Source organism: Myodes glareolus, chromosome 2, assembly GCF_982192425.1.
Source record: "Myodes glareolus chromosome 2, mMyoGla1.1, whole genome shotgun sequence".
Lineage (NCBI taxonomy): Eukaryota > Metazoa > Chordata > Mammalia > Rodentia > Cricetidae > Myodes > Myodes glareolus.
Window position 1 is genome coordinate 125,790,286 of NC_142027.1, and position 24,566 is coordinate 125,814,851.

Genomic DNA, 24,566 nt, shown 5'->3' on the forward strand with positions numbered 1-24,566 from the left:
TTAAAGAGCGGTCGGGCGGCCAGGTAGAAAATAGCCTACTTGGCCCGTTCCGGGACTAGGCGGACCTTAGTCGGGGAGCGGAACCCGAATCGATGGCGCGGCCGAGGCAGGTCGGCTCCTAGCCGCCGACAGTGGGCCCATTGCTGGGCTGGGCCCCCTCCCCCCGGAGGTGATGAAAGCCGCGGTCGCAGTTGTTAGACGCGGCCGGGAGAACACAGATAAGGCCGGGCTGGAGGAGTCCGCAGGGGCGCGCCCCCACGAGGTCCAGAAGGTCGTGCGGCCACGCCCCACCGTGCGCCAGGCCCCGCCCCACCCCCTCCAGGGGCCCCGCCCCGCGGAGGCACGCGGTGATTGGCTGGCGCGAGAGGGGCGGGGACAAGCACACTCCTCCCCTTGGCGATTCCCTTTCCTTTAGGGTGCGCGACGCGACTTGGGGGTGGGGATCGCGCCTTTGGGGGAGGGAACCGGAGGCGACCGCTCTGGAGGGCGGGGCCGGAGTAGCGGCTGGCGGTAGGAGGGCGTGGCTCATCGTGGCCCCGCCCCCATGCCGCCCTCCGCTGCCGCGCGCTGCTCGCGGCCGGTTCCTCTTTACATAACGGCGCGGGGCGGCATGGGCTCGGGCCGTCGTCTCCTCCCAGCCGCCCGCCCGCCTAGACTGTCACGGGCCACGGGGTCCACAGGGGCGACAGTAGCAGCGTCCCGGGGGCGGCCCGGAGCCGCGTCCCTCCGCTGCTGTCAGGCGCTGGCAGCGGAAATGAGGCGCTGGCCGTTTTCCGAGCCGGGGTTTCCTGCCTGAGCGCCGAGAGGCCGTGCGACGCCATGGGCCGGCCGGGCCCCGACCCGCAGCTTGCGCGGTAAGCGCGGCCTTCCGAGCGCGTTGGAGGAACCGGGCGGCTGCCCGCGTCCCGCTTCTGTTTTCTGGCGTTTCCTCATTCTGTTTCTCTTCCCCAATCCCAGACCGCAGTGATGTGGGCGCGGAGGTCAGTGCTTGCAGCTGGGGCCTCCGGAGAGGGGCCTGGCGGGGCGCCGCGGGAGGAACCGAGAGCCGCCCCGGGGACACAGCGTGCTTGGTCCCTGCGGGGGGGGGGGGTGGACACGTGTGTCACTGACCTGACAGGCGGAGCAAAAACGGCTCTGGTGATCTATAGGGGTGGCATACGGATGCCTCAAGGCAGCTTAGCTGTCAGAGGTCGTGGCGGGGCAGGCTCATGACAGGCCAGGGTCCACTGGGGAAGTTGTAAGGGTTTTACATGCTTAGGACCCTTTCTGAGCTTTCTCTCACAGGCCCCTCTGGAAGGGGGGGGGTTCCATACATTTTGGAACTTGTGCAGTCCCTGTGAGCCACGGGGGCGGACAGCTGGGAGGGGGCTGGCCCGAAGCAGCAGCAGCTGTAGTCTGGGGCCCTCAAGGGCTAGGCAGTGGCAGAGGAAGAAGCAGAGGGTCCTAGAAAGCAGAACTTCTTCCTCCTCTGCTTTGTAAGCTACAGCCTCTGTTTCCCCGTTGAGTGAATAATAAGAGATTTGCGGTGCAGTTTTAATGAGGACTTGGTGTGTGGAAGGCACCTGCGTCTGGCCTGGCAGGGAGAAGATCTCAATTACAGGCTGTTAAACATTGCCCTGTTTTACGGACCCCTGCTGTGGGACCTTCCTTAGCTCTCCTAAATCTTTGGGCAGGGAACTCTGTGAAGGACCTGGGCAGAGTCAGATGACAGCCCCTACCTGGTCAGGTTTCTTCAGTTGACACCTACTTGTGATGACCACCAGAGCACAGAATGGCTTGAGTCATGGTGGGGGGTGGGGGGGTGGGGGGGAGTGTGTTATCTGTTTTGTTGAGGTCATTTCTGCTCCTGTTCCTTCCTGACTCTGTGGCACCCAAGTCTGTCACCCAGTGCCTGGTCTTTCCTGTTCAAGAGACAACCTTCTTAGACAAGTGAGGTGCATTGAGCAGCTGGACTGTGCAGTCAGCTTGTGTACCTCAGGATATCTCATCCAGCTGGGCCATACCCAGGTTTCTTCCTCCTCTGGGATGGAGCTGGAGGTACTTTGGTACCCTTTCTGGCTTCCAGGGTGCTGCCTCTCTAGCATGAGTGATTGATAGAGAACTCTGGTGACCTCACAGAGAACTGCCTCCAGCCTGGACTTAAACGCTTTACAGGCAGGCCTTTGGGTTCTAGCCTACCTCTGAGGCTAGTTGGCTTCTGAATCTCCCATTGCTGTGACTCTTTGGGTGGTCACTTAACCTCTCTGAGACAATGAAGTCATCAGGAGTGGGAAGGGTTTTAACTGCTGTGGAGTCTGGCACACACAGTTGGAGCAGATGGTATTGTTGAAATGAGAGGCCTTTCTTTGGAGAAGCACACGTGAAGAGACTCAGGCCTTAGGCAAGGTACCTGACATCCCTTGAGATCTGCCCACTGTGGAACAAGTCTCTGCCCCCCCTAGGGTGATTGTTTGCCATGTAGGAGCATTTCAAGGGGACTAGGTTGGCTGTAGTCAGGCTGGCTGTAGTCTGTTGGGCTTGTGTTTTACCATCTTTGAGCTCTGAAGTGGGGGTGTTGAAGGATAGAGTTGTTCTGAAATCGGCATGAGGTTAGTGCTCAATACGTTCAAGCTACTGCTATTAATCTGGGGATAGGGTGGCTGACACTTAATTGCCAGGCTTCCTGGGAAAAACGGTCCCTAGGGCCCCTGGTGTTGAGCATCTCTGGTTGGGCGGGGCAGGGCAGGAAGCAGCTTCCATCTGGAGTGTCTGGAGGGGCTGCTCGCTCCTGCCAGGCCTGTTTCCAGCCACCACCCTCCCCAAGGAAACTGAGGCTGGCAGGCTGCCTAGAGGAAATGACTCAGTGGGGGTCACTGGCTGAGTCATGCCTAATTGGACTCAGGAGTCTGCACCCCAGCTCCCAACTTCCGGGGGCTTGAGGTCCCTCAGGGACTGGGTAGGTCTCAGGCCTGGCTGCATGTCCTTGGCCACTGTTTGGCACCACCTGCTTGAGCCCTACGATTTAGACAACCAGTGTCCCTAGGTCAGTATTTTGGGGTCCCACTGACCACCACTAAGCTGTCTAGCCTAGTGTCCCTCTTTTCATTGGGACAAGAAACAGGTCCCTAAAGGACCTGATGGCCTGCCTGCCCCACCCTGGCCAGCCGGAAACCCAGAAGCTGAGCAGATGGCTGAAAGATTTTTTCCTCCCACACAACCCTGTCAAGGGTCAGCAGGGGGGCCAGTTCTCGGGCTTTCTTGTGAGCCAGGCCTGGAGCCCCTTGAGGCCTGTCCGGATGTGCCCCCCAGCCGCTGTGGGGGTGCAACTTGGTCCCCAGGGAAGCCTGGAGGAAGGAAGTGTGTGCCCTGCTTGTGGGGCTGACTCACAGCAGCTGATTGGGGGTGGGACTAAACTTGGGGGTGGGGCTAGACTTGGGGGTGAGGGCTCAGTGTGGCCTCTTGATGTAGGAGGTATACCTACCTTTCAGAGCCCCCACTAGTGGCATCTCCATGGAGTCCTAAGGATTCATCTGGGTGGGAAGGGGTACACAAGAGCTAGAGGCTGTCAGTGCATTCTCCTTAAAGCCCTAGACAGTTCAGTAGTTGGGGAGGCTCTCTCTGATACCTGGGTACATCTTTTGCCACCACCTCTGCCACTGCCTACTCTGGGGTTGGTGAAGGAAACCCTGTCTGGTAAAGAGAGGTATACTTCTGTTGGGGGGCTGGTCCTTGCTCTCCCCACCTCTTGGAGCCTACTTGGGGTAGTAGCTGTCTGGAGTGTCAAGTTGACAGTGGCGGGGTGCAAATGGGAGTTAGGGTATGTGCACTGGGTCTTTTTAGCTCTGCAGCATAGAGTCAGTTTGGAGGCCTCCTTGGAGGAGGCCACCTTTAGAGGGTGGTATGGGGCTTCCTGTTCCAGCATCTAGGGGTGGGACAGTCACAACTCTTGGGTACACACACACACTGAGCAGCTCTTCCTGGCCTGGCAGGTGGAGTGCTCCAGGTGTCCTCTGCACCTGTGAGATGGGAGTGGTGGTCATGGGCTGGGTGGTCCCAGAGTCCTGTCCAGCAACCTTCCATCTCACTGACTGGACAGGCCCTCTGTATGCTTGGGGTGGTTGTGCCTGAGCAGGAGCACCAGCTCCTAGGGATCAGCACTGCCTGACTGGGTTGCCTGTGGCTTTCTGGGATCAATGAGGGTGTTGAGAGATGCCACCTTGCTGACTGCAGGGAGCTAGCTGCCCTGCTTCTTTACCATGGAAACTGGGGATGGGGGAACTATCTCCCTAGGACATAGCTCTTTTTGTCACTGTGGTTGAGTCCAGGTGGAGGCTTTATCTTCTCTGTGGAGAAGGGCGAGAGAGCGATATGGCCCATCATCCTGAGACTGAGCTTTGCTCCTTCCTTCTCCCATCTTCTCCATCCCGTCCCAGGGTTGTCACAGTTGAGCAGCTGTGTTTCATCTCTTAACACATGGAAAGTGTTCAGTTAGTCACTGGAGGGGACCATCTTCCTGCTGCCTTGCCCCCCTGCCATCTAGCCTGGAGTTACCTTGCCCTGGGACAGCCTGTGTTCCACAGTCGTGCTACCCATGCTGCCTGACCCAGAAGTGGGTGTCCTGACTCACCTCCACTGCTCTTCTCAGTTATTTTCTCCACCCTGTGCCCACCTACCACAGCTTTTAGAGTACCACTGGCAGGTACCTGTCAACACCTGCCTGCCTGTTCTGCTGCCTCCGGGTAGGGTGCAGTGGAGGTAGCCCCAAGGGCTGTGGGGGTAGAGCCCCAGGGGGTGCTCTTCTCCCCCCAGGGGTGTTCTCAGTGTCCCATGTTGGAGCTGGGGTGGACAGGATGTGACCTGAGACTGGAGCACCAGCCTTCCTTGCCCAACTGCAGAGACACCTGGGGCACTTGTTCTGAGTGGGCCATGGGCGTGGTAGGAGTACCTCAGCCTAGTGGAGATGGATGGTACACAGTATTCCTGACTCCAGCCTGTGCTTGTGAGCAGGATGGATGGGTCTATCCCCTCTAGGTGATTGTGGGAACTCGAGCAAGTCCACCTCCAGTGCCTTAATTTTCTTATCTTTTACCTGGGCCTAAGGACAGGACACGCAGCTAATGAAGATTCAGGGAGCCTAGAGTAGAGCCATATATTTTAATACAAGTGGATATACTTTCTTTGTACACTGTAACTATTTCTAAACAGTTGGTAGGTTTGGGTAGTGATATAGATATGAATAATTTGCATTGGTATGGATTTTGCTTTATTAATACAAATTTAAGTTCAATTTTGTTATATGTATATGTATTTCTGATCTTGATTAAGGTATTGTATTATGTAGTTCATTTAAAAATGTAATACATAATTAGGAAATATAGGTTGTTAATGGATAATAATCAATAATAGTCAAGCTTGTAGTCATGTTAGTTAGATTTTCTAGATATATAGAGATATATTTCAGTTAGATAGGCATTCTTCATATCTTTCAAAGACTACAGAATATGGCATTTAAAATATTTTGATAACTTAGGTTTTTATGACAATGAGACACTTCTGCTCCTGGCAGCACCAATCTACTTCAAGAGGAAGATGGGCATCGAAGAGGCTCCTTATGGAGTTGGTTAGCCATTTGGGCAAGTAACTGCTCTTGCCTGGACTGTTGCATAAACTGGACACAGAGAACCCACAGAGAGAGGACTGCTGAACTTGCCTAAAGGTGAGATGATCCTTCAGGGTTCCTGCTTCATAAAAGAGTCTGCAAGACATTCTACAGGACACACAAAAAAAGTGACTAAACTGTCTTTAAAAAATTTCCTGCTTCGTGGAAATGTCTGCTGGATACTATGGGCCTGAAGACCGAACAAAGATGGATGCCCCAACGATACAGAAAAACTTTGGGTGACTGTCCAGGCAGCGCAATGTCTGTGTCATTTCTAGAGTTTTGGAAGTTGCTTACTTCTTGTTTACTTCGGTAATATTATATCCTTCTGGAGTCTTTGCTGGAGTTGAAAAATAGATAGTTATAGTTTTCCTTTGTTATGATAAAAGATAAAGTAGATATAAATATTATAACTGTAATTCTTCCTTGATAACTGTTTTGTTATATGTAATTTTACTATGGTAAAGTGAAAGCCTTCTTTTTTGTTTAAACAGAAAAGGGAAAATGGTGTAGGACATCCTTCTGTATTTGTGTTGCTTTCATTGGTTATTAAAGAAACTGCCTTGGCCTAGTTGATAGGGCGGAACTCAGGTAGGTGGGGAAGACAGAACAGAATGCTGGGAAGAAGAGCAGAGAGTCAGGCAGATGCTATGGTTCTGCCTGAGATCGATGCTGGTTAGACTCATGCCAGTAAGCCACAGTCAAGTGGCGATACACATTAATGGAGATGGGTTAAACTAATATGTGAGAGTTAGCCAATAAGAGGCTAGAAATAATGGGCCAGGCAGTAATTTAATTAATACAATTTCTATGTGGTTATTTTGGGGGCTAAGATAGCCGGGCGGCAGGAGACAGCTAGCCTGCTCCTCCTACTACAGTGTAGTGGCAGGGCTGCTGGTCACTTTCCACTTGAGCAGAGCTGAAAACAGTCCTTCACATTTCCACTCCATGGGATGAGGGAAGCACATTAGTTCTTGGGGTACATTTGGGCTCTTTGGAGTTTTCTCTGTGAGCACTGTACTGGTCATCCTATGGTTTCAGTCCTGCACCCTAAGGATTCTGTGATGCTTAGAGTTTATCTTTGACCACTAAAATGATCAGAGCAGTGCTTAAGGGTGTTGGGTGCATAGCCAGTGTCACCTTTGTGAGGGGGCATTGGAGTGAGCATACAGCTGGACCTGGCTAGCAAGAAGTGTGGAAGGTTCTGCCAGGGTTTGACTCTGTAGTTGTGCTTTTAGACCCTGATATACACAGAGTGAATAGGCACAAGTTCCAGATGAAGGGGCAGGTATGGACAGAGCCTTGGGTACTCGAAAGGTAGGCTAGCCAATATGATGGCTAGTGGGTGATGCTGGTCACTAGGCATCTGTGCCTGTGTTTATCCTTAGACTGGGGTGTAGCTCAGTTGGTAGTGCCACTTTTTCATAGCATGTGGGAAGCCTGGGTTCATCTCTAGGACCACAGAAACTTAGTATATTTTTGTAAACCCAGTTCTCAGAAGGTAGAGGCAGGAGGAGGCCAGCCTGAGTTACATGAGGCCATAAAGAAAGAATTCTTTATTCATGCCAGGCCTGCAGGAAGATGACATACCCGAATCCAGTTTGGGCTGCGTTCTAGGATTTAAGATTTTGTGTGTTTCATCAAACCCCTGCTGTGATAGGAAGTGGAGGAAAGCAGGTGTGCCCTGGTCCCAGGGCCATAGTCTGGATGGCCACTGACAAATCCCCATTGCTGAGGACAGATTTCAGGACTTGGTACTATTCCTCTTGTGGTGTTATGAAAACAGATAGGCCTAGGGAATTGATGCAAGACTGCAGCCCAGTGGCCCTTGCAGTCTGTGGATGGGGCCAGAGCTATGATGTGTGCACTCAGCTTGTGGGTCATCCAGGCTATGAAGGCTGCGACTACCTCTCCTGTGTCAAGGCCTGGTGTGGGGGGGGATAGCACTGATCAAGGCTGGGATCCCCCAGGAACAGGTGCTCCCTATGAGGAAGTGGACAGAGTGAGATGGGCTTGGTCAGATGTGGTCTATTCCTTTCTTCCTCCTGACTTTTACTGCTTACTATGTGTAAAACACCTACTGTGTGCTAAGAACCTTATAGTATGGTATGCAAAGTGCTGACAGAGTGCAGAGTGTACCCCAGTGAGTGCACAGGCCTCTGCACTAGAGCTGAAGCCTGTTAGGTGCTGGAATTGGCTGGCCACCCTTACTTGTCTGTTTTGGGTCTTGGAGTACACAGGCCACAGCGGTAGGGACAGTAGAAAGAGCCTCATTTCTGGGCCTAGCTGTTCCCCTCTAGTCCTGGCAAACATTATTCATTTATTTATTTTGGTTTTTTGAGACTTTTTTTTTCCTGTTTTTTTGAGACAGGGTTTCTCAGTGAGTCCTGGCTATCCTAGAACTTACTCTGTAGACCAGGCTGGCCTTGAACGCACAGAGATCTGCCTACCTCTGCCCCCCGAGTGCTGGGATTAAAGGTGTACACCACCACTGCCCGGCTGATCTTGAACTCTTGATCTTCCCTGGCTGGTATTACAGGCACATGCCACCACACCAGCTAAGGATTAAATATCTTGTTTGTTTCCTGGTGTATCCCTGGGGCCGACTGCAGTGCCAGGTACACAGTAGGTCCTCAGTATATTATTGTGTGGAATGACTGTGGCGGTGATAATGATGGAGGTGGGTCTTGTAAACAGGCCCTTGCAGCTTGCCTATGACAGGCAAGCTAGGTGTTCACTCAGGTTGTGCTTCAGGGATGCCCCTGTGCCTGGCTCCTCCATGCTGATCTTGTTCAGGCACCAAGAACAGTACAGTGGTGATCCACTTGGACATCTTGATTGTCTTGCACCTGTGTCTGCCTGAATCCCGCATCTGGCCTAGAGAAGCCTACATCCCTGTGAGTCTGGCTAGTACAGGCTGCATTTCATCTTTAGTGTGGCCATCACCACGCTTGCTGCAGCATTTAAATGAGGACAGCAGCCAACCACACTGAACTTTTCCAGATTCTAGGCCATTCTTAACTGAGACTTTGTAATACTCTGAGGATGACTTCCCCTTTGACAGGGAAAGCTGAGGTGGTGAATCACTTGAGGTCACTCAGAGTCAGATATAACTAGTAAAAGATGGGACTGGATTTTAGATGCAGTATTGAATCCATGTTCCCATCCATGCTTTCTAGAGATGAGTAGTAATCAGCTAACTCCGTTACTTCATCTGGACTCCAAACCTGCCCCCACAGTCTGCTATTTCTGGATAGATCCGCTGGCTAGCCTTTCTTGAGCACCATTAAATGTGTTACTGTACCTGTAAAAACTAGCTGGAGAGAGACATGTGAGCTTTGATTTGTGTACTGGATAAGTAGGGTCATACGGGGTGGACTGTTAGGTTTGATTTTGGGGTGACCTTGGGGCTATTGGGCAGGCCCAGTGCTCTAGTCTCCCCCCCAACTTTGCCTGTTTAGTCAGGGTTGCCAGCAACATCAGGGAGCTGTGGTCAGGGCTCTACTTTGAAAACCTTTAGCTGCTGCGGGAAAGGGGTCTGAAATTACTCTTGTCAAATTGCCCCCTAAAGAAGTTGTATTGCTTCACAGAACCCACCACAGGTAATGAAGTGCCTGGGTTTTAGTCTTTAGCAGTCCTGGGTGTCACTGGTCAGTTTTTACTTTGGGTGTGCTGTAAGTAGCTTGTTTCCTGGTGGGCAGTTCCACTCATCCACAGTTCCACTCCCCATGGTCAACCAAGGCTTAAAAATACTAAATGGAAAATTTCGGAAAACCCCACTCAAGGCTCTTAGTGGTGCTGAACTCTCGGAGCCCCTCTGAAGGAGGCAGCTCCTCCCTGGTGCATCTCGCCTACCTACTGTCACCACTTTGTATGCACCACCCGCCTGCCTGCCTTCTGGTTTGCCGGTTTCCACGTGCGGGGTTCCCTGGGTGGCCGCGGGGGCGGGACGTTCTCTGGCTCACTGCCCTCTGTTCTGTCTTGCAGTTCGGCCGCCCCGCCTCGCTCTCCGCCATGAACGGGCCCACCGTGCAGCCCTCCGGCACGTCCTCGGCACCCGCGTCGCCCGCGTCCCCGCGCGGCTGGAGCGACTTCTGCGAGCGGCACGCAGCTGCGGCGGCGCGGGAGCTGGCCCGCCAGTACTGGCTGTTCGCACGCGCGCATCCACAGCCGCTGCGCGCGGACCTGGTGTCGCTGCAGTTCGCCGAGCTTTTCCAGCGCCACTTCTGCCGCGAGGTGCGCGAGGGCCTCGCGGGTCCACCGGGCCGCGACTACCGCGCCACTGCCCCGCACCACCGCGCTGCGCTGCCCAAGGCACGCAGCTCCGAGGACCTGGGCCCGCGAACCTCCTGCGCCCTGCAGCACCTGCGCCGCGGCCTGCGCCAGCTATTCCGCCGTCGCTCGGCTGGGGAGCTGCCAGGGCCTGCCAGCGACACCAATGATACCGATAACGACAACACCGCCACCAGCAGGCCAGGACCAGCCCGCAAGCTGTTACCCTGGAACCTGCGGGAGCCAGCAGCGGAGGCACTCAAGGAGGCGGCGCTGCGTTACAGCCTGGCGGATGAGGCGGCCATGGACAGTGGTGCACACTGGCAGCGGGGTCGCCTGGTGCTGCGGGCCCCTGGTCCAGGCCATGGCCGTCTGCTGCAGCTCTTCGACCCCCCCAAGGTGAGAGCCTGCACTGTATGCCCATAGCTCGGCAGGCGTCCGTGACCCCGACTTATCCAGGGCAGTGAGTCAGTGACCATGGAGAGTTAAAGGCCGCCTTGGGCACTGTTCACTCTGTCGATGGGTTAGAGCAGATAGGTCAAAGTCTTTGAAAGTCCGGATCCAAATGAGCTTTTAGGAAGTCCTTTTAGGCTGAAAGATACTCCTGCTGTGTCCTCCTGCTGTCTCTTTTCTGAGAAGTTTTCTCTGTCTTGGCTGGTGGCCTGGGCTTCACTCATTCTGCCAGCAGGCAGGCAGGGCCCAGGGTCTTAGTGCTATGCTGCGGTGGTAGCCATCCCTCCTGTGAGGGTGTGTGAGGCCTGGCTATCTGCCTTGATTTCTTCTCTGTTCTGTGATCCCATTCAGCATGACAGCCTGGCTGTAGGGTGACAGTGATATGAGCCCAACCCCGAGGCACTGGTGGCCATGTGGTGCAGACCAGTGATCACTGGACAGATACTTATTAGCACCTACTGTATGCTAGGCACACGTTAGGAACTGGGAAGCTGCCCTTCTAATGAGAGCAGGCCCCCAGTGAGCATACACTTGGCATTGTTGCACAGGAAAGGCAGTCGAGTCTGCTAGGGTGTTGAAGGGCCTTGAAAGACAATCTTCCATATCAATGGCTGTCTTGTGCTGCAGCTCTGAAGCTCTGAGTTTCATGTGTGCCTCCTAGTGATCAAAAGGACCTGCATTTCCCCACCCTCTGCCTTTCTCTCCAGTGCGGAGTCTGGTTTTGTTTTTGAGATAGGGTCTTATCTAGCCTAGCCTGGTCTTGAAATAGCTATGTAGAGGATGATCTTGAAGTATGAGCCTCTTGTCTCTACCTCTTGGATGCTGGGATTATAGGCATGCCCACTGGGCCTATTCTATGTGGTGCTAGGGACTGAACCTGGGCATTGTGAGTGGTCAGCAGGACTCTAATCACTAGGCCAGTCTCAGCCCCTATGTATTTACTTATTTTTTTAAGATTCACTCTTTTGAGTACATTGGGTTTTGCCTATATGTATGTCTATATGGGGATGCCAGATCCCCTGGAACTGTAGTTACAGACAGTTGTAAATGGCCATGTGGGTGCTGGGAATTGAATCCTGGTCCTGTAGAAGAGCAACCAGTGGTCTTAACTCTGAGCCACCTCTCCAGTCCCCTATAGTGTTGAACTTTTGTATTCTTTTCAGTGCAAGCACTAGCCCATAACTGGTTTAGTGATCACCTGTTGTTGAGTGGTTTGGTGGTTTCTACTTCAGTGCCTCCTGCTGCCCTCCCCCCCTGGAGAGGAGAAGGTCTTGCTGAGATCCTCTTGCATCAGCCTCCCAAGTATATGCTCCTATACTTGGCTTTTTTGGGATTTTTCTGGATAATGTCATAGTGACATTTGAATATAAGTTTCTGCAGGGCATGTGTTTTTGTTTCTGTTGGGTGTATTTCTGGAAATATTGCTGCCGACACCATGGCTTTTTCCAAGTGGCTGTGCCAGTTGGTGTCCCTAGTGTTGGTGACTGAGGGACCCCTGCCTTTACAGCCTCATTTACTCTTGAACCTGGTCAGTGCCAGTGGATATGCCCTGGTGTCTCAGGACCGTTAGTATGTCATATTTACTGTGATTTATTCTTTTGTGAAGAACCTGTTTTCTTTCTTTCTTTTAAATTTTGTCCTTTGTGTGTCTGCATCTGTGTTTGGGTATGCATGTGTGCATGTATGCATGCATGTGGAGGGCAGAGAATGACTTTGGGTGTCTTTGTTCTCCACCTTATTTTTTTTTAAAGATTTTTATTTATTTATTATGTATACATTACAGTGTTCTGCCTCCGTATGTGACTGCATGCCAGAAGAGGGCACCAGATCTCATTGTAGATGGTTGTGAGCCACCATGTGGTTGCTGGGAATTGAACTCAGGACCTCTGGAAGAGCAGTCAGCATCCTTAACCTCTGAGCCATCTCTCCAGCCCTCTCCACCTTATTTTTATTTTATTTATTTATTTATTTATTTATTATGTATACAATATCCTGTGTGGGCCTGAAGGCCAGGAGAGGGCACCAGACCTCATTACAGATGGTTGTGAGCCACCATGTGGTTGCTGGGAATTGAACTCAGGACCTTTGGAAGAGCAGGCAACGCTCTTAACCACTGAGCCATCTCTCCAGCCCCCTCCACCTTATTTTTAAAGACAAGATGTTTGGACCTGGAGCTCATCAATTCAGCTAGCCCACCTGGCCAGGGAGCCCCAGGGGTCTGTCTGTCTCTTCCCTGTGCTGGGCTGTGCCCAGCTATTTCCAGGATTGTTGGGAGTTCCTGTGTTTGTGGGTCATGCTTTTCCAGCTGAGCCATTCCCTTGTCCTGGGTTCCCTTTCTTAGGACTTCCCAGGCTTCAGTGTGGAGTGGCACTCTTCTGCTGCAGTGAAGACTGCCTCTTTACATTCTCGCCTTTCATGTTGGTTCAGTCACTGTAATAAATTAGCCTGTGCAGGGATGGGAGTATGGAAGTCAGAAGTCAGTTTTCTCCTTCTGCCACCTGGGTCTCTGGGAATGGCTTAGTGGCAAGCACCTTCCTTTACTTGCTGAGTCATTTTGACAGATTATTTTTTTGAGACACCATCTCCCTATGTAGCTGAGGTTGGCCTTCAAGTCTTCAATCTCCTGCCAAGTCTCCTAAGTGCTGGAATTACAGGACAGGTATGCACCACCAAACTGGTTAAGAAGCTCCCCATTTCATTGCTTTCTGTATCCTGCTTAAGAAATCTTGGCCCAGCCCAGCTTTGTGGGCTTTTTTCCTGGAACTTTTTGGAGGCCTTCACAATATGGCCATGGGCATCTGGGCTGAGTTTGTATATGGGACTGAGGCGGGCTACCACACTCTGCCAGTGGATATGCGGCTGTGTGCTGGGGAGACTCTTTCCTGTTAGTCCAAGGCCACTTGATGCTTAAGTGCCCATCTGTAGGAATGTGTTTCTGGAAGTCTTCTGTCCTGCTGGCTAATATTCTGGCTTATGTCAACACCACTGTTTAATTTGCCAAAGTTTCCTTGCCTTTTTCCCCTCACCCTAGACAGGGCCTCACTCGGTAGCCTGGGTAGATCTGGAAATCAATATATAGCACAGGCTGGCCTTCAAATGAAGGCAGTTTTCCGTCTCTAACCCCCTAAGTGCTGAGATACAGGCGCATGCCACCACACTTGACTCCTTGTGAATCTGGAGGGGAACCTGCTGACTGGCAGCAGGGGACAGCTGACTAAAGGCCCCAAGGTGGGAAGGTGTGGAGCATATTTGAAGGAAGAGTCAGGAAAGCTGCCAGGTTGGGTGGAGGCCACCCTGAGGACTTAGCGCTGTGCTCCAAACAAGCACATGGGTGAGTGAACACTTCTCCTTATTCATAAGGAGCCCTGGAAGGAGAAAAAGCCTACTATAATCTCCGTCGATGGGAAGTGAAGGTATTAGATCAAGGTCAGTGTTAGTTACATATCAAAATGGGGTTAGCCTGGGCACCCCCTCTCCAATTATCCCAGTACTCTGGAAGCTGGGGCAGGAGGATTGCCTGTCCAAGTTGAGCCTAGGATACAAAGTAAGCCCATCTAAAAAAATAGAACCAGACGTCTTGAGACTGTGACATAGGAGAGTTCCTGTACCTGATCTTAACCTGTGTGGTCTAGTAGAGACCAGAGGACATCACTGGCTGAGTGGCCTCTGTGCAGTCTCAGGGCAGTGGCCGGGGATGCTGTGTGGGTGTGGTAGACAGTCATATTTCAACAATGCCCCAGCTGGAGGTGCCATTGCTATACCATAGGGAGCCCCAGCCTTTGCACCCCCAAGGGGCTGCTGGTCCCTACCGCTTGGCCCAGTTGGTAGAGGTGGTTTCCAGGCCTGGTGACTTCCATGGCACTTGTGCTGTCCCTACAAGGCAAACAGCCTGGTGGCTCTCTCAGCCCCTTAGAGCAACAGGTTAGACCAGGCTCAGTCTCACTTTGAGACTGAAGGCCTAGTATCACCACTCCCTGTGGCTTCTGTGGTGTCAGGAACAGGAGTGACTTCAGAGTTTGCCGTGGTCGGGCCTGCAGGAGCTGTTGCTTAGAAAGGTTTCACAGCTAGTGGTGGAGAGAGGTTTGGAGTGCTGTAGGAAGGGAGCAGGTGGAAGACATCTAATGCCAGTGATCTCTTAAGTGTGGCTGTGTGGCCCGAAATAGGTGCTTCAGAAGCTAGAGTGGTAATGAGCAGGAGAGCCATGCACTTGCTGGGCACAAGGACAGGAGGCTAAGAGGCCTGAGGAGCCCAGGGCATACAAGGGACCTTGCCTCCCTTCCTCCCTGCTGTGTGGGAAAGAGGAAGCAGAAAGAAAGGGCTGGCCACTGCCGGCCTGGCGGTTTCCTCTGGGCTGGGGAGGTGGCGGGGAGGTGGCAGGAAGCCCTATTCTGTACCCACCAGCTCTGCCGGGTTCCAGGCTCTGTGGTCCCATAGCCCCACCTCCACCTCCACCTCCGCCCAGCCATGGGAAAGGCACTTGACCCTTGAAAGACAGGCCTGGCTTTGGCCCTTTCCAGCTGCTGTCCCTGATGCAGTGACTTTCCCTGTGGCAAGCACTATAGCTGACTCAGCCATGGAGTCCTCCCAAAATCCCTTTGGGGGCCCATCATGACGTCAATTCCCATAGAAGAAGACTGGTCCAAGTCTAGAGGTGGAGGAGGCAGAAATGGGGTATTGTGTGAGCATATGGCAGGGGACATTAGGGTTGGAATTGTGTTTGAACCCCTAAATGTGCAGATGGCTTTCACTGCCACCACCTTCATGGAAGTTGGTTGGCCGTTGCTTTGTGGAAAGCCATCAAGGAGTCAGAGCTATGGGCTCAGTGTTGGGCTAAAGGCCGTGTGATGGACACTGGGAAAGGGGCACGTCTGAGCTCATAGTTTGGCTTATGTCTTTGGGGTGTAGCTCTGGGCTGACTTTCTGAGTCTCAGTTTTCCTGTATGGTAGACAGAGTGCACTGGTATATTACCATCTTAAGGTGCAGAAAAGACTCCTTGCATGAAAAACTCCAGACCCCAGAAATGGGTTTCCCAGGTGCCCTCTCCAGTTAGTAGCCTGATGGCCACCACACTGGGGAAATCCCCAGCCCACTGCTTTGTGAATGGAAAAGGAAATAAAAGCTCCAGAAGGGCTCCAGCATGGCCTCGTGGGCAGAGGGATTTCTAGCCCTCCTTCTCTCTCTTCTGGCTAAGGCTGTGATGAGTGGACAGAGACCCTCCTGGAAGAGACAGGACCCCTGGCCCTGGCACCAACACACACACAGCAAAACTGCCTCTAGGCAGTTGTCTGGAAGGGGCCACATGGTCTCAGAATGCTGCCACCATTTAGGAACTGACAAGGATTGTCCAAAGAGACCAAATCACAGATGGATTCCCTAGAGTTCCCCCATCCCTGACGTCTCAGTAAATGGCTTTATCCATGTCTCCACCTGGCTTCCTCCAAGAGACTATCTCCTACTCTGCAGTGTGCCAGGCCCTGAAGCTGGCAGCTGGAGGCTTCCAGTGTAGGGGACTTCAGCCCATGTGATCCAGTGTCTATCACAAAGTGTCAGTATGGCAGGCATGTTCCAGCCCTGCATCACTTGCACTCAGTTCAGATACCTGCAATGTCTCCCCAGTGCAGTTGATTCTGCGCTGAGCATTGCATTATCTGAGTGTCTCCTTGGGTGGAGTTACCAGAGAGAACAGTCTTGGGCACATCTCCTCACCCCCAGGGTTCAGGGTCCACTGGAAAATGATCTGGCTACCAAGACATTCACTAGTTCAGAGTGGTGTGGCCATCACCATCCTCTCCTAGAATATTAGCCAAAGGACTCAAGCTGGAGATAGCCTTTGTATATCTGCATTGTATCCCTTAGGTTTCCAAGTTATATCCATAATCTTGTTCCTTTTAACAGCCAAGTAATAAATATTCCTTTGTATGGTTTCCCCACCCCCAAATCATGAGTAAGTGGAAATTAGGCTGTTTCCACTTGGGGAGTTTTGGCAAATAATGCTTTTAACATCTGTTCGATATGTCTAGTAGATTGTTCACTCCACAGTTAGCATTCTGATGAGCTGCAAAATTACAACATAATGTGGCATCCCACAGGAGCCCAGACAGGCATCCTCACTGCCTGGTCACCCCACATCTCCATATTAGCTGCAGCTGTCGGGGCCTGAAGCAGACTGGACTTGGTTCTATAGCTAACTAAGGGAGTCTCTCCCATGCTCAATGTTTGCTGTATCCTTTACCCAGCAGCACCAACCTATGCACCACTTGTCACCTCATCCTCCCCTTTACACTATGTATCTCAAGCTAGCCTGGAACTTGTAATCATTTTGTCCCAGCTTATGGTTTTTATTATGTGTCTATGCACGTGTGTGCTCTGGTGCCTGTAAAGATCAGAAAAATGTGTTGGAGCCTTTGGTGCTGGAAGTAGTTGTAGGCCATCAGGTCGGTGCCACGAACTGGACTTGGGTACTATAGACAAGCACAAATTTTTATTTTTAATTTTTATTTTATGTGTATTGGTGTTTGACCTGTATATATGTCTTTGTGGAGCTGGAGTTACAGTTTCGAGCTGCCATGTGGATGTTGGGAATTGAACCCAGGTCCTTTGAGAGAGCAGCCACTGTGTATCTCTAACTTCAATACAAAGTGCTCTTAATTGCAGAACTGTCTTTATCTATTTTTTTTGTTTGTTTTTCAAGACAGGGCTTCTCTGTGTAGACCAGGTTGGCCTCCAACACAGAGCCTGCCTCTGCTTCCCAAGTGCTGGGATTAAAAAGGTGTGTGTCACCATGTCCAGCTGCCATTTCTCTCTTTGAAAAGTTTTATTCCTATACCATAAAATTTTCCTGCTTAAAGTGAATACATTGTTGGGTTTTTTTTAAAGCATATTTACACAATTATACAATTGTCTAATTGCAGAATATCTCACTTGAGAGGATTATGCCTCTTTTAGCAGTCGAGTCCCTATGGGCTGTCTACTCTGTGGATTCTGTTTCCCTGTTTTTTGGTCATTTCATTGGAGCTTGGGCCTGATAATGCATGCCGGGCAAGGATCTGTCACTGAGCTACATCCCAAACCTTCCCAGTGCTTTAGGTCTCAGCAGGCCATGACTTTGTTTCTCTGTACCTGGTTTTGTGGTGCTGGGGACTGAACTAGGGCTTTGTGCATGTGAGGCAACACTGCCAACCAAGCTACATGTTCAGCTTGTATCATGTCTGTGCTGCAGCCTGTATCATGTCTGTGCTACTGGTTTATATGTCATTTATATGTCATGGTCCTGGTCCTGTCACATGTCAGCTCTCTGGCATGAGATTCTTTAGGTCTCAGGGTCATCACTTCCTGTCCAGCTTTAATTCTTACCCTACAAAGATTTCTTCTGAGGACTCCAACATCCACCTTGCCTTGACAGACAGAATTCTGGGCCTCCCTTATGCTTATAAAGCGTGCCTATAGATTCCCTATGCTGGAAGCAGTTTCTTGAGAGGCTCTTTTTAATAGGGGGATTCTCCCCACCACATGCAAATTTAGCCTTACATGATATCAAGGTGTGTGTGTGGGTCACTCTGGAACTTTCTTGCTTCTTGGTCCCTCTGGGTCTTTTCCTTCCACCATGCAACACTCATCCCATTAAGATTTAAGAGTTTTGTTGTATTGCTAGCCTGCAAGCCCATCCCTTGGAAGCACTGTGCTGGGCAGCCTGTGTTCCAGTGCTGAGGCTGTCCTCTCTAGCCATAGGTACTCTGGCTATTGTGTGACCATTGCTTTTTGGCCTCTGGGGCCACTCTGGACCATGCTGCCCACCCAGGGACTGCAGAGCTTTTGCCAAGGGCCTTGGTGCTCAATCTTTGGCCTGTAGGAAACCCTAGGGGGAAAAAAGGCTAGCAGGGCTAGTCCAAGCCCGACTGGCAAGTGCCGTGAATCTTGAATTTGCAGACTTTCTTACTTGACCCTAAGTAGCCAAGAATGGGAATAAAGTCCAAGAAAGAGGACAGAGTCAGGAAGATGAATGGGTTCAACAGTCTGCTGCTGGACATGTCAGAGTCCCTCTTTGGACTGACTTCTTGTCTGCTTGGCTCCCAGATGTCTCTAATCCGACTGGACTCTGTTTTGGAACAAAGTGGGGTATTTGTGGTTTTGTTTAGAAAAACAAGGCTTCCTATTATCTGGAGGTTAGCCTTTGTCTCCCTAGTGCAATACCTGGTGCAGGCTGGTTTTTTGATACAATCGTCCCAACACTGGAGTGGGTGTTTTCCATCCCACCGGGCTCTGGGATGGCATTGGGGGTGAGAGAAGGCAGTCACGAATGGCAGGACTCAGTTGGCCCAAAGCCTTCTCCGCTCTCTCCTCCTAGATCAGTGGGTCCCTCCTCCTGTCCTCAGGTCATAGGGTGGTAGGAGCCAGGCTCTAGACTGGGTGACTGCAGTGAGTCTCTGTCCTGTTATGACATTGGGGAGGTTCATTAGGCACTGTTTTGGAGGAAGGCTATTTTCATGGTCCCCCTGGTTCCCCTTTCCCTCAGGCTTCTACCCGTGTAGAAGTTCATGGCTGTTTCCTGAGGATTTCAAGGCAGCCACAGTCTCCTTTCTTGGGTAGGTGTGACTTCCCTGGGCTATGTGCCTTCAGGGCCCCAAAGGGAAGCAGCAGTCTGCTGAAGATACTGTTGGGTTCCAAGAAAGATCCTAGCTGTCCCTTGACACATGAAACTGTGTGGCTTTAAGAATGGCCAGGAATCAGTACAAGGACCCAAGAGGAGGCTAGTGAGTCAGCCTCTCATTTCCCAGCAGGCTGGAGGTGCAGTGGCTGGTGGCAGGACTCCTGACCTCTGGCTCCTTCCTGTTGTATGATTGCTGGGGTTATACACAGGCAACTGCAGCATGTCATGGCCCACACAGAGCTGACTGCCATCCTGGAAACATCTCAGGCCTTTTCTCCCACCATCAGACCTTCATTCAGTGGTCAGGAATAGTTTGGAAAAGGGCAGCTCCCATCGCTTGGGGATGTAGAGTAAGGGGCAGAGCAAAGTAGACGGAAGTAGAAGGTCAAGATTCACTGTGGAAATGCAATTATCAGATTTGACAGCATCCTAACAGCCAAAAGAACTGAGTTCTTGGCTTGGAAGTAGACGGTATGGAACATAGTAGTTGGTGCCACTCTACTTCCACTGAGCAATCTCAGTGGGCCTGACCACTCCAGTCCCACCCACAGCTATTCCGAGCTGGGTCTGGGAAGAGCTGCTTATTGGGCAGGCTTGACCAGTGACACACATTGGTAAGGAAGCCTCCAAAGCCTCCAAATGGCTTTTGGCTAGAGACTCACACCACCACCGTCCCCTTAGTAGTCCAACCAGATGGGCCATAGGCCAGTACTTGTGTACCCTGTCCCTGGCCTAGTACAGGCTCAGGCACCCCATCCAGCAGGTAACTCACAACAGGCACTGTGGTACTGATCCTATTAAAGCTTGCACCAGGAATTGGTAAGAACCCCAAATCTGGTCAGCAGACAGCAATTGTGGACAGGAGTAGGAATCGTGTCTTCCCCATTTGGCCCATCTCTAGCAGCTTCCCGTTACTCCTGTAACAGGCAAGTGACCAAGCTGATGGCACTGGGGTGGACTTTGTTTTAAGCTGGGGCAGCGCAAGAAGCAGAGTAAAAACGCAGGCTCTGATGTACTTGACTTGGTACTCTCTCCTGGTCTGGGACAAAAGCCATAAAGGGAGGGGAAGAGGCCTGTCAAGTCCTTTGTCCTTCCTTCTTCTCTGGCTCTCCCAGTAGCTTATCTTAGCTTCTGCTGGAAGCTGGTCCTCAGCCATCTCAGCCAGTAAGAACAATCTTATCACCAGAGGAAATAAGAACTAAAGGACAGGCAAGGGGAGGGCTTCCCTCCTAGACACTAACTGATCTGGGTCCTAAGGTACCCTGATCCTGAGCTTTGCCCTAGAAACTGGCATCTGTGCTGCCAGACAAACACATTAAGGTGGCATCTCCCAGGCATGTCGTGCAGCCAATTGTATTGACTCCTGCAACTGACTGTTCTGGGCTAGGCTGAATCTACTGGGCAGTAGGGTAGGGGAGGACAGGAGCTTCCTGATTGGAGAGAGCTAAGCTGCAGAGTGTTCCGTGCCTCCTCCTTCTGGTAGTGAGAGACTGCAGACAACTTGAGAGGCCTGAGGTAGGGGAAAGCCTCCATGGGTTAACCCTGAATGACCCCCTTGTTTTCCTAGAGCTCAAAGCCCAAGCTCCAAGAGGCCTGCTCCAGGATCCGGGAGGTCCGGCCATGTACACGCCTGGAGATGCCCGACAATCTCTATACCTTTGTGCTGAAGGTGAGTGCTGGGACTATGGCTCCCTGGGAGACTCTGTTCTCTCCCCAGATGCAGAACTGTATGCTGCCTCTCTCTGCAGGTGCAGGACCAGACAGACATCATCTTCGAGGTGGGAGATGAACAGCAGCTGAACTCATGGCTAGCAGAGCTCAGAACTAGCACAGGCCAAGGGTAAGGCCTGAGCCTGCCCAGCCTAGCTATGATCCTCCCTGCTGGCTCTCTCCTTACCCAGCCTCTTCCCCTATAGGTTGGAGTGCATGGACACAGAGTTACCCCTTTCCTTCGTGACAGAGCCTGGTCCAGCCAGCTCTCCAAGGGGAAGCACAGACTCCCTGGACCAAGGTATGTGCCAGACCCTTGGCCTCAGTTGTCTTGGACATGTGGCCCCCACACGTTACCACCACCATCTTTCCGCTAGGTGCTTCACCTGGAGCAATGTTGGACCCAGCGTGCCAGAAAACAGATCACTTCCTGTCCTGCTACCCCTGGTTCCACGGCCCTATCTCCAGGGTAAAGGCTGCACAGCTGGTTCAGCTGCAGGGCCCTGATGCCCATGGTGTGTTCCTGGTGCGGCAGAGTGAGTCCCGGAGAGGGGAGTATGTGCTCACATTCAACTTACAGGGCAGAGCCAAGGTAGGGTCAGGAACTGGTGGGCTGGGATGGGAGGAATGCAGCCTGGGCAGCAGGCTGACCTCCACCTCTTTACACAGCACCTCCGCCTGGTGCTCACAGAACGTGGACAGTGCCGTGTGCAGCACCTGCACTTTCCCTCAGTGGTGGACATGCTCCGTCACTTCCAGCGGTCCCCCATCCCACTTGAGTGTGGAGCAGCTTGTGATGTCCGGCTCTCCGGCTATGTGGTAGTTGTCTCCCAAGCACCAGGTAGGAACCCCAAAGTTTTTGTCAAGGAGTGGTATCACAGAAGTACACAAAGCTTGTCTGGTGCATTTTCTTCACTGTTGAGACTCATCCATGTCACCTCTCCAGGTTCCTCCAACACGGTCCTCTTCCCTTTCTCCCTTCCTCACTGGGACTCGGAGCTGGGTCTTTCACACCTCAACTCTTCTGGCATCCCCGCAAGCCTTGGCGCAGAGGCTCTACCCGGCCGAGTGACACCCCCAGAGCAAATCTTCCACTTGGTGCCTTCTCCTGAGGAACTGGCCAACAGTCTGCGGCACCTGGAACTGGAGCCTGTGAGCAGTGCTCGGGACTCAGACTATGGGATGGACTCCTCTTCACGGAGCCACCTTCGGGCCATTGACAACCAGTACACCCCTCTCTCACAGCTGTGCAGGGACGCAAATTTGTGAATGTAACCATCGTCCTCTTCTCCAGAGAGCTACAGGCTGTCATCAGCCTTCCCCAGCTCAGATGTGCTCTCTACCAGGCTGCCACAAGCCTTCTGTCAGCCATAGCTAGCCCCTGGCTTTCTCCCACTGTTTACAGATGTAGTTCTTGTGCACAGGTGCCACTAGCTGATACCCTAGGCCCAAGCCCAGTTCAGAGGAGGGGGGCTATAGGCCCAGAGCTGGCAGTGGAAACTGGTAGTCAGAGCTTATAACAGACTTCCTACCAAGTAGGCTCATTGGGAAGCACAAAACACTAACAAGTCCTGTCTCTTTCCCCATAGCTTCAGTTCCACAGCTGATGGATGCTTCTTAATCCTGCTTCTATTCTTAGCTTTAGACAGAAGCTCTGCCAGAGGGACAGGCTTAAAAGTCAAAAATGATTTTAAACATTTTACCTCAGATAACTTTTTTTTTTTTAAAGGATTCAGGTTTCCATATGAAATCACAGCTTATTGCCCCGCCCTGCTAGGACCTGTGCTATTGTGAAGTTAGGGGCAGCTAAGCACACCTGCTCCACCCATCCAAGCTAAGCCAGCATGCTAGTGTCCTTGTCTGCTCCTCCTCAGGATGGTTGCCTGCTACAGGGTAGTCACTGTCCTCCTTAATGTAGAAAATGAAGTGTGTCACCCTTTCAGGGAAATCCAGGCAGCTTGCAGAGAGAGGAGGGTGGCAAGGGACATTCTACCCCAGTGCCTTATGCATAAAAAACAGGACTCTGGTTTATAGCAGCTTTACAGAGGATGGGATGAACAGGTGGGAGAGAGACAAGCACAAATGAAAGCCTCCTATCTAGGCCTGTGTCATGAACCCAAATTATAGCTTGCCCCCGACCTCCCCAACAAGCATCTAATGGCTTATTGAGTATGGCTCCATCCTGAGCCAAATAGGAAGCTGGCACCATGAAGAAATTCCTATAACAGCTCTCAGTAAGTGTTCTGTCACAGGTGGCAGCAGGGTCACTGGCTATGCTCCTGCACACACAATCTTTCCATCTAGATAGGGTCTACACAGTTCACAGGGACTATAGTGGGCTGCTCTTGAGCACAAAGGTGCCAGAGAGTGCAGCCTTTGGGCTCACAGCTGTGGCTTTAGGGGATCACACTTAATTCCTGGACATGTTTGTCAGAGGCAAACATGCTGATACCCTTCTCATCTGGTTACCCTCGATACTGTGCAAGCTTGTGTGGCTCTTAGTGGATAGGGGAAGCAGCCAACTGTGCTTCACCTTGGAACACCCACCATTGTGTTCCCAGAGCAAGGCACATAACTGTGTAGGTGTAGGTTTGTGTTTTGTCTTTAAAAGAACTAGCTTTCCATCATTTTCCACAAAAAGTATGAACCAAAGATATAAGCAATATTCAGTCACTGGTCCAGACTCCTCAACTGTATAGGAGGAGGGGGCAGCTGCCTCTGTCCCTGGCCAGAAGTTCAACCAACTTCAACCAGGGGCACCCATTTCTGCTGTTAGACACACAGCTCAGTAGAGGAGAGGTTGGCCATACAGTGTAAACCAGCACCTCAGCCCCACAGCACTGGGACTCACCCACTGTGCACAGCTTCCTTTCAAAAGGTATACATTATGACGAAGTTGTCTCATGGCCAACACCTTTTCTTTCTGCTAGAGTAGGTCCAGTTGGCTGAAGGGGAACAGGTGGCTTAGTGAGGCCCCAGGCCAGATACCAGGCACCATTCCCACCCCCAGTAGTCCTGACAGATTACCATGGGCACAGTGTGAGCTGGCCCTATAGAGATCATAAGTGTAGCTCAACAGCCCCTGCACCATTACTTCCTTCTCCTGACTACAACTCCACACTAACAGCCACCAGCACCAAAGAATTAGGTCAGCTAATCTGCCTTGAATTTAGACCAGCAGTCCATATGGCTTTAACTCTTCTGCCTTTGATCATTTCTGGATTATAGGAAAAAGGAATAGTGATCATTACAATTTTGGGCCAGACAACACTATTTTTACGTAAGTTTCTTAACCTAAAAGAAGGCTTCATTTCTTCCCTGAGGGCTTTTGTTCAAATATTACCTTAGTGCAAAAATCGAGTGATAGACTGTCATCCACTGCCTCCTAATGAAGATGCATCGAACAGCCAATGTGTGGCTGGAATAAGCATTGCGACAACAGGAAGACAGGATTTCATCTTCTATCATAGGCAGAAGGTATTTGGCAAATCTTTGTTTTATGTACTGTATGAGTAACTTATTCTTGAATAATGCAAATTTTGCTACAGTGTACAAATTGCTATATGTGAATTAAAAAAGGTTTTCAGAATTACGACCATGATCTCTGCAACACCAATTCCCTTTCCCTTTGAGCAGCCAGCTTTGTTCTCCTGGCTGTCCTGGTCTTTGGACCCCTCCCACCCCAGCTGCACCAGGGAAGGAACCAGGCAGGGTTCTGTGCTATTAGCAAGCACACAGCCACAAAGGACTGGTGAAGAAGTATAGTATCTCCTGCCCTCTGCTGGTAACACTGGAACAACAGTGGTTTGGTTCTGTAGATAGGAAAAAGGAAGCTTACAGAGAGT

The 24,566-nt window shown here is 51.6% G+C and overlaps 1 protein-coding gene across 3 annotated transcripts; it reads left to right on the plus strand.

Moving 5' to 3' along the window:
* Positions 1–585: 585 nt before the first annotated feature.
* Positions 586–24,310, plus strand: Sh2b3 (SH2B adaptor protein 3). Of its 3 annotated transcripts, XM_087903671.1 has the most exons (9): positions 872–980; positions 5,510–5,695; positions 9,626–10,309; positions 20,579–20,680; positions 20,760–20,851; positions 20,928–21,022; positions 21,099–21,313; positions 21,391–21,562; positions 21,668–24,310. In XM_087903671.1, exons 3-9 carry the CDS (start codon positions 9,653–9,655, stop codon positions 21,988–21,990), a joined length of 1,656 nt encoding a protein of 551 aa, XP_087759797.1. In that variant the 5' UTR covers positions 872–980; positions 5,510–5,695; positions 9,626–9,652; the 3' UTR covers positions 21,991–24,310. The 3 variants fall into 3 exon arrangements, with proteins under 3 accessions (XP_085535973.1, XP_087759798.1, XP_087759797.1); XM_085679847.2 differs by lacking the exons at positions 872–980; positions 5,510–5,695 and adding an exon at positions 586–854; XM_087903672.1 differs by lacking the exon at positions 5,510–5,695 and having other exon boundaries at positions 838–980.
* Positions 24,311–24,566: the final 256 nt, after the last annotated feature.